The sequence below is a fragment of the Scyliorhinus torazame genome, chromosome 16 (genome assembly GCF_047496885.1).
Source record: "Scyliorhinus torazame isolate Kashiwa2021f chromosome 16, sScyTor2.1, whole genome shotgun sequence".
Lineage (NCBI taxonomy): Eukaryota > Metazoa > Chordata > Chondrichthyes > Carcharhiniformes > Scyliorhinidae > Scyliorhinus > Scyliorhinus torazame.
The window spans coordinates 18,930,779-18,948,429 of NC_092722.1; the positions used below are offsets into that span (position 1 = coordinate 18,930,779).

The window sequence follows — 17,651 nt, forward strand, 5'->3', positions numbered from 1 at the left end:
ATGCTGGATACCACTGAAAAGGTAATAGTGTCCCTTACCTACAATGCCAATGTCATGATTTGCAATAGACTACTATATTAGAAGGGTGTTCACTTTGGCTAGCAGATGACAGACTTCAGGAGAGTCTGCATTCAATGGAGAATAAAGTTCATGTGCAGATGATAGGTCAATTATCTAAACTTCAAAAACGTAATTAATACCCATAATGTAGACTGAAATGTGCATTTTGAATGAGAAAGTTAGCTTCAGAATCAGCTTGAGCAGTCAATTTGTTTCATGTCCATTGTATAACAAAACACTTTTAGGCAAAGGTTCCAAATTTTGTAGTGCATCAGCAACGTAATGTGTAAAACCCACATTAGAGCAGTTGTTCCAAAAGGACATTAGTAACCTGCAAAGGACTGACTGGTGATGGACTTGACTTTTGGAATAGAAATGCTAACAAAATCTTGCATCAGTAATTTAAGAACATTTAAATCCTCAAGATTTGCATCTGACTGTATTTTACAATATTTAACACTAGTAACACAGCAACCATTTCAAGAAAATGGCAAAAAAAATAAAGCAATGCCAAGTGTACAAAATATACTATCTGATGTAGAACTGATATAACAATTACAAGGGCTCCAGGTTAGGTCAATGTCTTTACAAAGTTAGTTGAATATTCCGCTTTGCCTTTGGCAAGTCTCACATCAGAAATGACCACTTGGGCGAGAGTAGAGGGTAGTGAGTACCTGGGAAATTGTGGAGCATAGGTAACTATCTTAAAATACCGATTAACACTTTTGAAAAAGACAATGAAATGAAAAATGAAATGAAAAGACCAATTAATACTTTTGAAAAAGACAAATGACACACACAATGCAAATAAATAAATAAAACAACACTTTAATTTGGTCATTCTGCATTTTTCTGAGAAATTATTAACTATTTTTTGGATTTGCATGAAGCTGCAATTTCCCCCCAAAAATTTGCATTTTAATGCAATGTACATTATATTTAAAACCTTTTCATAACATCTGTTCTAAAACATTTTAATTCTGCATAACTGTAGCGATGCTCATTAGAACATTGTCAAATTAACGATATGTCGATCAGGGGATGTGTGAATAAATCAATCGAACACACTGCATGTTAATATATTGATTTTATTTTGAGTACCCATAGCTGCAACATCTTAAAACTACCATTGGCTTCACAGATGTATATCTTCTTCAGCTAGGATTTTAAGTGAAGCAGTGGCAAAGCATATTGATGATGCATCACAGGGTGGCGCATTAGTTAGCACTGCTGCCTCACCTCACCGAGGACTCGGGTTCGACCCTGGGTCACTGTCCGTGTGGAGTTTGCACATTCTCCCAGTGTCTGCGTGGGTCTCACCCCCTCAACCCACAGATATGCGGGGTAGGTGGATTGGCCATCTAAATTGCCCCTTATTGGAAATAGAATTGGGTACTCTAAATTTATTTTTTAAAAAGATGATGCATCACAAAATATAATTGAGAATGCAACCTTGATTTTCCATGGTACGAAGTCTTACAACACCAGGTTAAAGTCCAACAGGTTTGTTTCGATGTCACTAGCTTTCGGAGCGCTGCTCCTTCCTCAGGTGAATGAAGAGGTCTGTTCCAGAAACACATATATAGACAAATTCAAAGATGCCAAACAATGCTAGGAATGCGAGCATTAGCAGGTGATTAAATCTTTACAGATCCAGAGATGGGGTAACCCCAGGTTAAAGAGGTGTGAATTGTCTCAAGCCAGGACAGTTGGTAGGATTTCGCAGGCCAGATGGTGGGGGATGAATGTAATGCGACATGAATCCCAGGTCCCGGTTGAGGCCGCACTCATGTGTGCGGAACTTGGCTATAAGTTTCTGCTCGGCGATTCTGCGTTGTCGCGGGTCCTGAAGGCCGCCTTGGAGAACGCTTACCCGGAGATCAGAGGCTGAATGCCCTTGACTGCTGAAGTGTTCCGCGACTGGAAGGGAACATTCCTGCCTGGTGATTGTTGCGCGATGTCCGTTCATTCGTTGTCGCAGCGTCTGCATGGTCTCGCCAATGTACCATGCTTTGGGACATCCTTTCCTGCAGCGTATGAGATAGACAACGTTGGCCGAGTCGCACGAGTATGTACCGCGTACCTGGTGGGTGGTGTTCTCACGTGTAATGGTGGTATCCATGTCGATGATCTGGCACGTCTTGCAGAGATTGCCATGACAGGGTTGTGTGGTGTCGAGGTCACTGTTCTGAAGACTGGGTAGTTTGCTGCAAACAATGCAGAATCACCGAGCAGAAACTTATAGCCAAGTTCCGCACACGAGTGCGGCCTCAACCGGGACCTGGGATTCATGTCGCATTACATTCATCCCCCACCATCTGGCCTGCGAAATCCTACCAACTGTCCTGGCTTGAGACAATTCACACCTCTTTAACCTGGGGTTACCCCATCTCTGGATCTGTAAAGATTTAATCACCTGCTAATGCTCGCATTTCAAGCATTGTTTGGCATCTTTGAATTTGTCTATATATGTGTTTCTGGAACTGACCTCTTCATTCACCTGAGGAAGGAGCAGCACTCCGAAAGCTAGTGACATCGAAACAAACCTGTTGGACTTTAACCTGGTGTTGTAAGACTTCGCACTGTGCTCACCCCAGTCCAACGCCGGCATCTCCACATCTTGATTTTCCATGACACTACAGGACTAGATTTTCAGCTCATTTGTAGCCAGTGAAGCAAAGATTAGGCATTATCTACCTAGGTCATCATGAGGATGGACAGCAGGGAGACACAAAATGGAATCTGGCCAATTCAAAAGCAGATGATACCTTCCTCATCACTGCAACGTTATATTTTGTTAGTAAATGCCAGAGACACAAGTGCAAATTTCTGCCTTAACAAGCCCATCTAGACATTTTACAGCCCACTCCATGGTTTTCAAAAAACTCTCCCTGATAGCAGTCAAGGATTTTGGAAGTTTACTTGTCCTATCACTATCTGAACATCAGAAGTACGAATAGGCTGCTGATTTTAACTTCGATTTTGAAGCAATTAGTCTAGTTTTCTACTCTTACAAAGTGTACAAGTGTTAACATTTCAGGTAACTCGCCTTTCAAGTCACCCGGTCAAGGCCTGAAATGTTAATTCTTTTAATTTTTCCAAAGACATTGCCAGACCTGCTGAGTATTTGCAGCTTTTTCTGTTTTTATTTCAAATTTCCAGCATCCACAGTATTTTGCTTTTGGAGAGAAACAGAGGCTGAGGGAGGAAATTCCAGAGTTTAGGGCCTCAACAGTTGAAGGCTTGGCAGCAATTAAAACTGGGGCTGTTCGTATTCAGAATTTGAGCAGAGTGGGTATCTTGAAGAGTTGTATTGCTGGAGGAGGTCACAAAAATACAAGGCAATGGAGGAAGCTGAAAAGAATAGAACTTTTATTTTAGAAAAGGCATTGCTTAACCAGGAGCCAATAATTCAGTAAGCCCAGTGGTGAGGAATTAATAGGACTTTGTGCAAGTTCGGAAACAGGCAGCAGAATTTCGGATGATTATAGCTTTCAGGTTTATGGGGGATGGTAGATAGGAGGCCAACCCAGAGTTCCTTGCAATCTTCAAACCTGCAGGTAACAAAGGTTTACAAGCAGATGAGCGGAGGGAAGAGCAATGAATGCAAGGCAATATTATGAAGGTAATAATAGTTGGTCTTTGAGGGCATAGATGTGGGTTTGGACTTTTAGTCTCGAGATCAGGTACAACACCAGGTTGCAAACAGTCTAGTTTAGCCTCAGCCAGTTGCCAAGAGAGGGACTGACTCGGTGATTTGGAAACAGAATATGCAGTCGTGAAGACAATGCCTCCAGTTCTCCCAATATTTAGTTAGAGGAAATTTCAACTTAGCCAGTACTGGATGATGGACAGGCAGTGTGATACTGGAGGGTGGAGTGTTAGACATGTAGGGCAGGATATTGCTAACTTTGCAAAAACTAACTGTGTGGATTTGGATGGCTGCATGGAGGCACAGTAGGTGGATGAAAAAGAGGAGGCCAACAGAACCAGGTGAGCGCATTTCCACCCAGCTGTACAACAGTGGGTGGCATTGGAGAAGGATGGTCAATCATGTCAAAGGGAGAAGACAGCTTAACAAGGAGGGCTAGTTTATCTCTGCCACATAGGTTGTCATTTGTGGCTGAACAGCCATTTCTGACAGGGGCAGAAACCTGATGGGAAGGATCCAACCATGAAGTTCTGAAAAAGATGAGCATAGATGTAATGGGTGACAACACATTAAAGGAGTTGAGAATTTGTGGCACAGTGGTTAGCATGGCTGCCGCACAGCACCAGGGACCCGGAATCAATTCCGGCCTAGGGTGACTGTCTGTGTGGAGTTTGCACATTCTCGCCGTGTTTGTATGCATTTCCTCCAGGTACTCGGTTTCCTCCCACAGTCCGAATAAACAAGCACGCACGCGCACACACACCACTGCAGCAAAATTTGGCTCCAATTCCATCTGCATGTTTGCTGGTGACACGACCGTAATGGGTCGGATCTCGAACAACGATGACTCAGAGGGAGATGGAGAACTTAGTGGCGTGATGAAACGACAACAATCTCTCCCTCAAATGTCAGCAAAACTAAAGAGTTGGTCATTGACTTCAGGAAGCAAAGTCCACACACCTGTCTGCATCCAAGATGCAGAGGTAGAGATGGTTGACCGCTTCAAATTCCAGGGTGTACACATCAACAATCTATCCCGGTCCACCCACGTCAACCAAGAAAGCACAATAGCGCCTAAACTTTCTTGGGAAACTAAAGGAAATTTGGCATATCCACATTGACTCTTACCAATTTTTACAGATGTCCATTGTAAGCATCCTATCTGGCCGCATCATACCCTGGTATGATAACTGCCAGGCCCAAGACCATAAGAAACTACAAAGAGTGGTGAACATAGCCCAGTCCATCACACGAACCCACCTCCCATCCATTGACTGTCTACACATCCCACTGCCTTGGAAAAGCAGCCATCAAAGACCCTCCCACCCAGGTTATTCTCTTCAACTTCTTCCATCGGGCAAGAGATCCAAAAGTTTGAGAACACGCACTAATGGGTTCCAAAACAGCTTCTTCCCTGCTGTTACCAGACTCCCAAATGACTCTTATGGACTGAACTGATTTCTTCACACATCTTCTCTACTGAGTAGTACTACACTCTATGTTCACTCGATGCTGGTGCCTTTACGTATGTACTGTTTTTCATGTATGGAACGATCTGTCTGGACTGTACACAGAACAATACTTTTCACTGTAACTCCGTACACCTGACAATAAATCAAATTCAAATCTATAATCACATAGATCCAAACTCTTAAAAGAGCTAAACACACACCAAGCCCCATGGTACCTTTACTGTCCATACGTGAATCGTTTGCCCAAGACATCAGGCACAAGTGTCCTTCAAAGCTCCATCCTAGAAGCGCCAACATGCAAGAGATATCACATGCTGACATGCACACTGATGAGATTCAAGATCCTGATTGTACAAGGTGAGCATTACTTGGCTGAAGCAATAACTGGCTCAAGTGACTTGGATCAGGTGAATAAAGTGTATGAAGTTCCATTTATATAGTATCCTTCAATCTCAGAACACCTCAAGTGCTTACAGCAAATGAAGTCATCATTGTAGTGTAGGAAATGTGGTAGCCAATTTTCATACAGCAAGGTCCCACAAAACAGCAATGAGATGAGATGACGACTAGATCATGTGTTTTTGTGGCGTGTTTGAGGATAAATGTGGACCAGGACACCGTGGAGAAATTCCCTACTCTTCTTCAGTGTGATCTTTTACATCCATCCAACATCATATTACTTGGTTGAACATCTTACCCAAAATACATTACATCCAACAGTGCAGCATCCACTGAATCAGCATAGATTATGGTCTTACTGGAGTGGAACTAGGTCAACACAACCTTCTAATTCAAGATGAGGGTGCTACATTGAACAAAGACTGACGCCATATTACAATGGGCAGAAATTAAGAAAGTGCCCCTGCCCCCCTCAAGAACTTCAGATTCGAGGGCAGCAAGGTGGTGCAGTGGTTAGTACTGCTGCCTCACGGCGTTGAGGTCCCAGGTTCGATCCCGGCTCTGGGTCACTGTCCGTGTGGAGTTTGCACATTCTCCTTGTGTTTGTGGGGGATTCACCCCCACAAACCAAAGATGTGGATTGGCCCATGCTAAATTGACCTTTAATTGGAAAAAATTAATTGGGTAAAAAAAATTATTCCAGATTAGATCCTAAATCTTTCAGATAGCAGCAGCAAGAGAAACCTTCAAAAGATTTGGGCCCTTGTTGCAACAACACTCACTAATTTACAGCAAGATAACCAATTGCCCTTTTCCATGCTGCAAAACTGATCGCAAACAGGTTATCTAAAATGGGCAGTATCCAACAAGTAATTTAAATCTATTGCTCAAATCCAAGTACTGGTTTAAGTTAATCCACCAGAACAATCATATTCCACGAGTCACTAAATGTTGCATGTCGGAAAGAAATGAGAAATATTCAGACTGCGTCATGCACAGGACACAGAATTGGATTAAATGGTCTTTTCAGATTTCAGTATTATCAGTAGCAAGCCTACAATTTAGTTAAATTAAAAACATACTAGAGCAGACATCTTCCAAAACTGTACCGCATAGATTACTATTTCTGTTGGAAGAGAATTTAATGGAAATGAAATGCATTCCAAAGAAATATAGTCACACAGACCTACTTTACCTGTACGAGTCCACGCTTGTACATGGCACACAAGATGAAAAGAGAGTCTGCAGACCATTCCACATATTGAATCTGGTCCAAACACGTGTACAGGTGCAGGACCTGCAAGGTGTGCACATCACGGATTACCAGTCGGTATTGGACACACACAGCCTGCACAAAAATATCAAATACACAAAAATATCAAATACATTATTTCTCCGCCCCTGCCAAAAATATTTCACACATTTCTTGGACTAGTTATTCAGTCTTGTTGCCCCCAGATATTACCTCCACTCTCAAGATGAGATCCTATGGGAGCACATCATAATTTTGTATCACTGATCTATACATAACCCTTGACTGCAGACAGTGGCACAATAACCTTCCTTCTGAATGCCTCAGTTATGATCCCTTTAAATAACATTTATAAACCTCCAAAGATTCAAACTTTCTTCCAGATGGCCATCTGCAAATAATGTTGATTCCAGCCACGCAATCTAATTATCAAAAGTCTATCAGCATCTCAAATGAAAAACTGCACTTTCCTTGCAAACAGATTTCATTGATATATAGCAATGCGCTATTGAGTTACCAAATGCAAAAATTTGCTAGGGTGTCGTGGGGAAATGGTGGAATGGTGGTGGCATCTAACAAGGAGACTGCAACCATCAATTTAATTTGGAAAAGGGCAAAGAACAGAAAGGAGATTGAATGAAAATCTGAGGAGTTTCCTGAATAAGGGCAGCATGGTAGCATTGCGGATAGCACAATTGCTTCACAGCTCCAGGGTCCCGGGTTTGATTCCCGGCTTGGGTCACTATCTGTGCGGAGTCTGCACATTCACCGTGTCTGCGTGTGTTTCCTCCGGGTGCTCCGGTTTCCTCCCACAGTCCAAAGATGTGCGGGTTAGGTGGATTGGCCATGCTAAATTGCCCATAGTGTCCAAAATTGCCCTTAGTGTTGGGTGGGGTTACAGGGTTATGGGGATAGGGTGGAGGTGTGGACCTTGGGTGGGGTGCTTTCTAAGAGCCGGTGCAGACTCGATGGGCCGAATGGTCTCCTTCTGCACTGTAAATTCTATGATACAAGAACTTATGTAAAATCAAGTACTCCTACAAGTATCACAGCAGAGTCCCTGAGAGTCAGCTTCCAACCTTTTCTTTAAAATATTTTGATTAAAGTTTACATTGCACAAGAAATGGATGAAATGGTTATAATTTACACGTTGTCCCTCCACCCCTATTCTCTCTCTTCTTCCCCCCCCCCCCCCCCCCCCCGCCTTCTCCTGTCTGCAGGTCCTATCCTAGGCCTGCCTTTCACTGTAGATGGTTTGTTTTATTCTAATTGCTTTGTGAGGGGCCCTCTACCCTCTAGTCCCTGTGTTGGCATCTCCTTAGGTCTCTCCACCTGTTGCCCCCACCCCATTCCTACCTGGTGGTTCCTGTGCACATCCCCAACACCCCACCGGTTCTATCCGTTGTTAGCTTCGAACAGGTTTGGACAGGCAGCTGAATGGCCTCCATGCTTTGTGGAAGCTATCTTCTGACCCTCGAATGGTTTACTTAATGAAATGAAAATCGCTTGTCACAAGTAGGCTTCAAATGAAGTTACTGTGAAGTGTTGGATTTGTAAACATCAGAGTTCCTGTCCGTTCGGTAATTCCAGTCTCTCCATCAGCTCCAACACTTAAGGGCAATTTAGCATGGCCTATCCACCGAACTTGCACATCTCTGGAATGTGGGAGGAAACCGGAACACCTGGAGGAAACCCACGCAGACAAGAGGAGAAGGTGAAAACTCCACACAGACAGTGACCCAAGCCAGGAATAGAACCTGGGACCCTGGAGCTGTGAAGCAACAGTACTAACTACTGTATTACTGTTGCACCCAATTGCCGTAGATGGGGGTCATAGTGGACACCTAGTGGACCAAAGTGCTATCTCATCTGGTTCCAGGTTATCAGTGTTGCTACTACTGGTTTGAGTGTCTTGCCGGCGGGGATAGGAGCACCATCATGGCAAGGGCTTGGAGGGTCATGCCGGTGCAGAAGGACTCTTCCACCCTCACCCATTCCATGTTTGGTTCCTTCACCCATCCCCTCCCAGTCTCTCGGCTGTGGCTGTCCAGTGGTAGTATTGCAAGTTCAGGAGGGCCAGGCCTCCCATGCTTCTTCTCCTTTACAATGTAAGGGGTTCAATTGCCAGGGTAAACAGGAGCAGGAACAGCAGGCATCCCTGCCTGGTGCCCCTGTGCAATCGGAGCTATTCAGAGCTCGTGGTATTGGCCCCAACGCTCATCTTGAGGGCATTGTACAGGAGTTTAACCCTCATGAACCCTGTCCCTAGGCCAAACTGCTCCAGTACCTCAATAAGGTACTTCCACTCAACTCTGTCGAAGGCCTTTTCTGCAACCAGGGAGACTATCACCTTCTGGTGTTCTCTCCTCGGAAGGAGTCAGTATCACATTCAGCAGCCGTCTGAGGTTTGCAGTTAGCTGTCTACTGGGCCACGTAGTCATTCAGGTGTCTGCCCTTGATTTTTCCTGTTGGCAGGCCTACTATTCAAATATTCTGTCACCGAGACCGGTTCTCCTGGTCCTCAACATTCCCCTTCAGGTTCCCTTGGGTCACCACCAATCTTTTTATCTCTGCTTCCAGAGTGACAATCCTGTCACTCTGGCCAGTCAATGCCTTTTGGAGCTACTGGATTGTTCTTCCCTGAGCCTCCAGCGTCTTCCCCATCCCATTGAGCGGCATCTGTATGGCAACCAGCGCATTCACCACCAGGATCTCCACTTTGATCTCTTCCTTCATCGCGGTCAATTCCTTGGTTAGGAATGTCTTCCATCCTTCCCAGGTGTGGGGTTCCTGCGGCCTCTTAGCTACTGCTTGCTGATATATTGCTCTTCTTCTCTGTCTTTTCTGTTTAGCGGTTGAAGTCGTCCAAATTTTTGGGCTACATTTGGCCAAATGTGCCTATGTACTATATTCTGGAGGAGAGCCACCTGATGTGCGACTGCTCAGCACATCCTCGTCACTGGACGTAGCGGCCAACCTCTTGATAAACCTATGTGGCCCCTTGTCAAAATAATCTGTTAATTCTAAGAATTTAAACAAGTTTGTTAGACACAATTTGACTTAACAACTCCATGCTGGCTCTTATTGACTAAACCCATTCCTTTCTAAATAAAAGTTCCTGTTCCTTATAATGATTTCCAATAAACTCCTTCTAATGTTTGGTTGGCTGGTCTGTAATTTCCTGGCTCAACCCTCCCATTTCTTGAAAAGTGGTACAACATTAACACTTCGCAGATAATAAATGTCTTTCAAAGAATCAGAGATTTAGCACAGGAGGCCATTCAGACCATAGTGATCCTGCTGACCGCCAAACAGCCATCCAGCCTAATCCCACTTTCCACCTCAGCTTTGTAGGTTATGGCCCTCCAAATGCATACCCAAGTACCTCTTGAACGTTATGAAGGTTTCTGGCAGTACTTTCAGGCAGTAAGTCCCAGATTCCTGGGGGGGAGGGAATTCCCTACCACCCTCTACACGGAAAGAAAATCCCCACTTCTACCCCTTACCCTGAATCTATGCCCCCCCCCCCATTATGAACCCCTCAACCAAATGGAATAGGGCCATTTTATCTACCTAGGCCCCTCGAATTGCTGCACCATCAGCCTCCACTGTTGCAAAGAAAACAACCCTAGTCTATCTAATCTTTCCTCATAACAAAAATTCTCAAACAACATCCTCATACATCTCCTCTGGTGCGTGGTGAGCAGAACTACACACAATATTCAGTCAGGTTGTGCCCTAACTAGTGTTTTATGCAGTTCCAGCACCGGCTACTAATAAAAGGCAAATCCTGTATACTTTCCTAACCACCAGCTGTCTGGCCACGTACAGGGATCTGTGGACATGCACTTTCCTCAGCTTCTCAGTATGGAAGCTCGCTCAACGCAAAAGATGCCATCACGATAAGGTCTCACAAACTAAGATATGAATAACCAATGCGCCTGTTTTTGACAGTATTGGACAGAAGTAAAATCTGCAATGGAGGCTTTGTAGTGGAAACTGAGAATGTCACACCCGAGCCATTACACTGGATCTGAACATGTCCACCTCGGAATGTTTATTAATGGAGAAGCAGAGTGTCCACAGCCGGTCTCGGACCTGTCGGCGATACCTTCACTTACCGAATACCTTCCGTCAGGTGACAGTCTGCACAGCTGATTCGACTGTTTGAAAAGTTCCGAGAAATTCATCGCAACTGCCTCGGCCTGCCCCCCGGCACTCGACCTGACCGCTCCGGCCCCGTCCCCCGGCACTCAGCCTGCCCGCTCCGGGCCCCCGGCCCTGAACCTCGGCCTGCCCGCTCCGGTCCCCCAGCCCTGTCCCTCGGCCTGTCCGCACCGGACCCCGGCCCTATCCCTCGGCCTGTCCGCACCGGACCCCCGGCCCTGTCCCTCGGCCTGTCCGCACCGGCCCCCCGGCCCTGTCCGCACCGGACCCCCGGCCCTGTCCCTCGGCCTATCCCCCCCGGCCCTGTCCCTCGGCCTGTCCGCACCGGCCCCCCGGCCCTGTCCGCACCGGACCCCGGCCCTGTCCCCCGGCCTATCCGCACCGGACCCCCGGCCCTGTCCCTCGGCCTATCCCCCCCGGCCCTGTCCCTCGGCCTATCCCCCCCGGCCCTGTCCCTCGGCCTATCCCCCCCGGCCCTGTCCCTCGGCCTATCCCCCCCGGGCCTGTCCGCACCGGACCCCCGGCCCTGTCCCTCGGCCTGTCCGCACCGGACCCCTGGCGCTATCCCTCAGCCTGCCCACTCCGGCCACTGGCCCTGTCCCGGGTTTGACTGGACTGGACCGCCTCTAAACCACGCTCTCCGGCTCTGTACCCGTTCGGGTTTCCGAAAACCGTTTAACCGCCATTTGAACACAGCGAGCCCGCCGGAAGAGTCAGGCTTTGTACTCTGATTGACAGCCATTTCCACCAATGGCAGCGGGGAGGGGGGGGGTAACGGAAGCTGATACCGCTGCCTTCTGGGAACTGTAGTTTCTAACTGTTGGCCGGGGTGAGGAAGCAACGGATTCCTGAAAGGGATTTCGCATTTGGAGTGAGACCCCTGGCAGAGTAAAGTATGAGGGGGAACTGCCAGGGCAAATCGATCGAATATAATCTTAGAACCCGTTACTTTGTTCCTGGTGACTGCCCAAACGTGCTATTTAAAGTGGTCTGATTTGAGATTATGTCATGGCTTCATAGCCAACTGTCGCTTTGCAACAAATTCTCCTCAATATTTGCACAACCGTGTGTCCTTAATATTTGTTCAGTCTGATTTGTTTTACCTGAGTCATGCAAATCACAATAATGTTACTGCACAACATGACATTTTCACTTCTTTAAAGAAAAGTCTAAATCCCCAGACTATGAAATATAGTCCATCCACAATTCCATTGCAAGAAAGGACTGCAGTTGTTCATTTTCTCAGGACAACTGTGGTTGGGCAATAAAGGAAGCGTTGCCCACACAACAAAAGAAAATATTAGAGGACAGCGGGCTTCTCTGAGCAGGAGACGAGGATTACAGAACTGTCACCCACGAGGAATGAAGAGGGCTGTCTGTGCTGAGATAGACGTCCAGGTAAAAATTAGCAGCCAATTTGAAAACAAAATTGTGACGGGAAGATCAACTCGTTCCATTATAAAGACAGTTAAGATATATTTTTATTCAATCTAGGCACTATGCGCGTCCTGATGTTTATATTACAATTGTTTTCCTACATTTTTCTGCAGTTTTGTGTTACTGTCTTAATAGAGTAACATGTGTAACAGTGTTCCCAGGTCTGTATGATTGTTTTACTTAGTTGCTACTCAGAGTGTATCTATAACGAGCGAATGCTAAACCAATCCTTCAAATAAACCATTATTAAACTGGGTCCTCTTTGCCTGTTTTGATGGAAATTAAAGATCTGTTTGCACTATCGGAAGAAGAGGAAGGATTGCCCTGGCCAACATTCGTTCCCATCAGCACTGAAATTAAATAGATTAATTGGTTATTTGTCTGATTTCCGCTTTGTGTTGCTGACATTATAGTTGCCCGCCCCCATGTCTATATTAGAACAATCACTGACTACACTTGAAAATAAACTCACTTTGTGAAACACATACAGACATTTTAGACGCTGTAATAATGGTGCTTTGTAAATGCAAATATTGCTTGTTTCCTTCTATTTTGCAAACTTCCCTTGAGACTTTAAAAGATCAGCCAAGAGTTTCGAAGGATTGATATTTCACATTATAAAGTGCCACCCGATTTGGTTTTGCAAGTTCCTTTTTGGGTCTAATTTTTTTTTTCCCCCACATGATTTTGTTTTTGGATTTAATCTGTTTTTCAGAGTCATTATTAAAAGTGTATTTTGCCATTTCTTTGTTCTTTACTGAGCCGTTTCTCTCCCCCTGTTAATTGTATTTTCTTCCCGCCTGTAGAAGCCATAGTGGCGGCTGTGCCTTTGGCAGACGGGACTCTCCCACTCTCTCTCTTGTCTCTGAATGAATCAGCCTTTATATACAGTATATACAAAAACAGCCAGAGACTCTCCCTCTGGCCCCCAGCCAGGCGGAGCTGTCAGTCTCGACCCTCTCTTTCTCCAGCCCAGGTAACACTGACCCATCTCAAATGCACTCTCCCGTTGCTGAACCGGGGGAGACGCCTGCTCTGAGTTCCCCGAATCGTTTGCAATCGGACAATGTTGCTGAATTGAACTCCGGGCAACACACACTCCGCCTGTGACCAGCAGGGAGTCAGACGTTGTCTTCAATCTGTATTCGCAAGGCGACCGCAGCAACTCTCCTAAAGCCAGGTGAGAAAAGGGGATTTTGGCGGTTTCTGCACGAAATATCGGTAGATCCGGGGTGAAATAATCCACTTCGTTTAATGTTTTTTTTTTGCGTGCGCAACATTGAAACAGCCTGTGGTATTTTAAACTTTGAAAGTTGGCTCGATCTCTTACATGTTTTTTAATAATATATTTTCCCTTGTGATTTTCTATAACTGCTCAGGCTACTTCACAACGCTCAATATTGTGAGTTACTCTATATATAAATTATTTCCTCCGACATGGGGTGACATGTATTTATAATGCCACATATATATTTGATGGCCTGATGGCGGCAGAACAAAAGTGTTTTATTTCCTTGCCGGCATCGTATTGTGCTCAATTTCAAACCATTCGAGATTTTATGCATAATTTTAGCTTTTATTCGATTGCAAAATTGTCTTTCGCTCATTATCATTCTGAATAAGCTGTAATATCTCAGTACGAACTTCAGTTGATAATTTCAGATATTTAATCTTTCGTTTACAAATTATAGCTTAAAATCTTCAGTGCACTGAACCCCAAATTTCCCCTCAATAATCTTATTTAATTGAAGGTGTGCCCTGCGAATTTAAAATATAGTCTTTCATATCCAGATTGTATAACCAGCCATACAGTGCCATTGTGGATATTATGGATTTTGTGCAGATGTATGCCAGAAATATAGCAAGTTCTATCATGTTTGCAAAAATGTCTTAAATTGAACAAGATACTGAGGAACAATTATTGCTTTTTAAAGTAGGGTGTAGGCAAATCCTATTAGAATGTATTTTGTATATTCTTAGAAAGGCAGGCAGGCGGTGGAAGAAGCCCAGTGATTCGCTATCTTACATTATAGTACATGAGTTTCCCTGTTTCCCTGTTCCTTTTCCATGAAAATGGGGTTCCTTACCTTGTGTAATGGGAGCTAGCAAATTGTTGCAGACTGCTTTCAGTCTTTTTAAAGATGCAAAAGTATCCGAGAAGCCTTTTTTCATCATTTGTTTGCAAACACTTGCGTGCAATGACACAAATTGTGTCAAAACACCACCTCATTTCAGAATGACATCAACATAGTAAAACTGGCACAACAGCAAACTTTGCCTCCTAGCTTCCCCAACAATGAGAAATACGTTTACAAATGATTTTTTTTCCATGAAGGTGGGTTCCCATCAAAGGTGAAATCACTAAAGGGGCTACCTGCAGGAGGCTTCAACTGTCACAGGCAATAAACAGTTTTGCTTTCTTTCCACGATGATGCTGTGAACTTCCTCTTCATCGTTTTCAATTTGCACTTGTAAGATTGCCAAATCTAAGATTTGTTTTGTGTTTCAGGCAGTTGGTGTTTGAGAAAGAGGCGAGTCTGTGAGCAGGAAAGTTTGTGATTTAAGGAAGAAATAATCAACTTACAGTATAGCATCTTTCACGACCTTGGAATGTCCTGTAGCACTTTAAACCAAGGAAGTGCTGTTACTGTTGTAATGTAGGACAAGGCAGCAGTCAAATTGCACACAGCCCACAATAAACAATAAATGACCAAATATTCTGTTTTAATTATGTTGATTAAGGGCTAAATACTGGAAATGACCCTGAATTTGTCTTCAAACAGTATCATGTGATCTTTTATGTTTACCTGAGAGAGCGGCAGACAGAGCATCATACAGGACAATACAATTTCAATACTACACTGTCAGCTTGGATAATTTATGCAAAGTCTCTGGAGAGGTACTTGAACCCACAACCTCGTGATTCAGAGATGAACATGCTACCAAATGAGCCAAGGCTGACGCCTTTAAAATAAAGTTTTATCAATAAATGAAATGGACACAGGTAGATCAGCTATTTAGAACATAATTGATGATGAAGACCTTTTGGCCTATTAAATTTTGTCTTTCTAGAATGATTTAAAAGGGCTTCCATTCTAAATCCAATTGGTCTTTAGATCATTCCATGGTTTCCTCTTCTACGGCTGTATCTGTGAGTCCATTATTTTTAATTATGCTTTCTGAAATGGCAAACGTCCTAATATCAATCCTAAATTTGCCTTTTTCTGATTTGAATCTATGGCCTTTTGTCCTACTATAAGTTTGATTATTCTGTCAAAAACAAAATACTGTGGATTGAAAATATGAAATAAAAACGATAATGCTGGAAATATTTAGCAGGTTAGGGAGCATTTGGTGAGAGAAAGAGAATTAACATTTCAGATCAGTAACCATTTGTCAGAAGTGGAAAAGGTTAGAAATATAACAGGATGTAAAAAGTACAGAGAGAGGGAGAAGGAAAGAACAAAATGGAAGGTCTTTGATAGGGTAGAAGGTACAAAGAACAATACAGCACAGGAACAGGCCCTTCAGCCCTGCAAGCCTGTACCAGTCGTGATACCAACCTTTGCCAAAACCCTCAGCACTTCCATGTGCCGTACCCCTCTATACCCACTCTATCCATGTGTTTGTCAAGATGCCTTTTGAATGCCGTTAATGTATCTGCTTCCACAACCTCCCCTAGCAACGCGTTCCAGACACTCACCACCCTCTGTAAAAAAAATTTTTTTAAAAACCTGCCTCGCACATCTCCTCTAAACTTTGCCCCACGGACCTTAAATCTATGCCCCCTGTTGACTGACACCTCCACCATGGGAAAGCATGCCTGCCCAGCCACTCTATCTATGCCCCTCATAATCTTGTCGATCTCTATCAGGTCACCCCTCAATCTCCGTCTTTCTAATGAAAACAGTCCGAGTCTATTCCGCTTCTCCACATAGCTAACCCCCTCCAGATCATGCAACATCCTGGTAAACCTCCTCTACACCCCCTCAAGCCTCCACATCTTTCTGGTAATGTGGCAACCAGAATTGTACGTAATATTATAAGTGCGGCCTTACCAAGGTTACCAACTGGAACATGACTTGCCAGTTTTTATACTCAATGCCCCGTCCAATGAAAACAAGCATTCCGTATGCTTTCTTGACTACCTTGTCTACCTTCAAAGATCTGTGGACCTGCACACCCAGATCTCTCTGACTTTCTATATTCCTAAGATTTTTCAATTTATGATATATTTCCCCTCTATGTTAGACCTTCCATTTGTCTGGATTAAACTCCATTTGCCATTTCTCTGCCCATGTCTCCAACTTATCTATGGCCTGCTGTACCCTCTGACAATCCTCAACACTATCTGCTACTCCACCAACCTTGATCTCATCCGCGAACTTACTAATCAGACCAGCTACATTTTCCTCCAAATCGTTTAAGTATACTACAAACAACAGAGGCCCCAGCACAGATCCTTGTGGAACACCACTAGTCACAACCTTCCATTCAGAAAAACACCCTTCTACAGCTACCCTTTGCCTTCTGTGACCAAGCCAGTTCTGTATCCATCTTACCACCTCACCTCTGATCCCATGTGACTTCACATTTTGTACCATGAAGCATCTTGTCAAAGGCTTTACTGAAGTCCATGTAAACAACATCCACCACCCTCCCCTCATCAATCATCTTTGTCACCTCCTCAAAAAACTCAGATCAAGTTAGTGAGGCACGACCTCCCATTCACAAAGCCATGCTGTCTATCGCTAATGAGTCCATTTGTTTCCAAATGGTAATCTCTCCAATAATTTACATAGTACTGACGTGAGGCTCACCAGCCTTTAGTTTCCATAATTATCCCTGCTACCTTTCTTAAACAGCGGTACCACATTAGTTATTCTCCACTCCTCTGGAATATCACCTGGAGCCAATGAGGATACAAAGATGTCAGTCACAGCCCCATCAATTTCCTCCCTTGCTTCCCTCAGTATTCTGGGGTAAATCCCATCGGCCCAGGTCTAACATAGAGGAGAAATATATCATAAATTGCAAAACTCTTGGGAATATAGAAAGTACAGGTCCACAGATCTTTGAAGGTAGTCAAGAAAGCATACAGAATGCTTGCCTCCATTGGACGGGGCATTGAGTATAAAAACTGGCAAGTCATGTTCCAGTTGTATAGAACCTTGGTAAGGCCGCACTTGGAATATTACATACAGTTCTGGTT

General features: G+C 44.3%; 1 protein-coding gene and 1 long non-coding RNA gene across 2 annotated transcripts in view; one reads left to right on the forward strand and one right to left on the reverse strand.

Annotated features, from left to right (window-relative positions):
• Nucleotides 1-11,129, reverse strand: part of wrap73 (WD repeat containing, antisense to TP73) — a 51,778-nt gene extending 40,649 nt beyond the window's left edge. The window contains exons 1-2 of the mRNA XM_072478036.1: nt 10,957-11,129; nt 6,779-6,931 (exon numbers count right to left, since the gene is read on the reverse strand). Coding sequence (XP_072334137.1) covers nt 6,779-6,931; nt 10,957-11,025 — 222 coding nt within the window. The 5' untranslated portion in view covers nt 11,026-11,129. The remainder of the gene's footprint in view (nt 1-6,778; nt 6,932-10,956) is intronic.
• Nucleotides 11,130-11,235: 106 nt separating this feature from the next.
• LOC140392615 (uncharacterized) overlaps nt 11,236-17,651 on the forward strand; it is a 135,739-nt gene continuing 129,323 nt past the window's right edge. Inside the window, exons 1-2 of the long non-coding RNA XR_011935402.1 lie at nt 11,236-12,400; nt 13,411-13,619. This is a non-coding gene — a long non-coding RNA (uncharacterized lncRNA). The remainder of the gene's footprint in view (nt 12,401-13,410; nt 13,620-17,651) is intronic.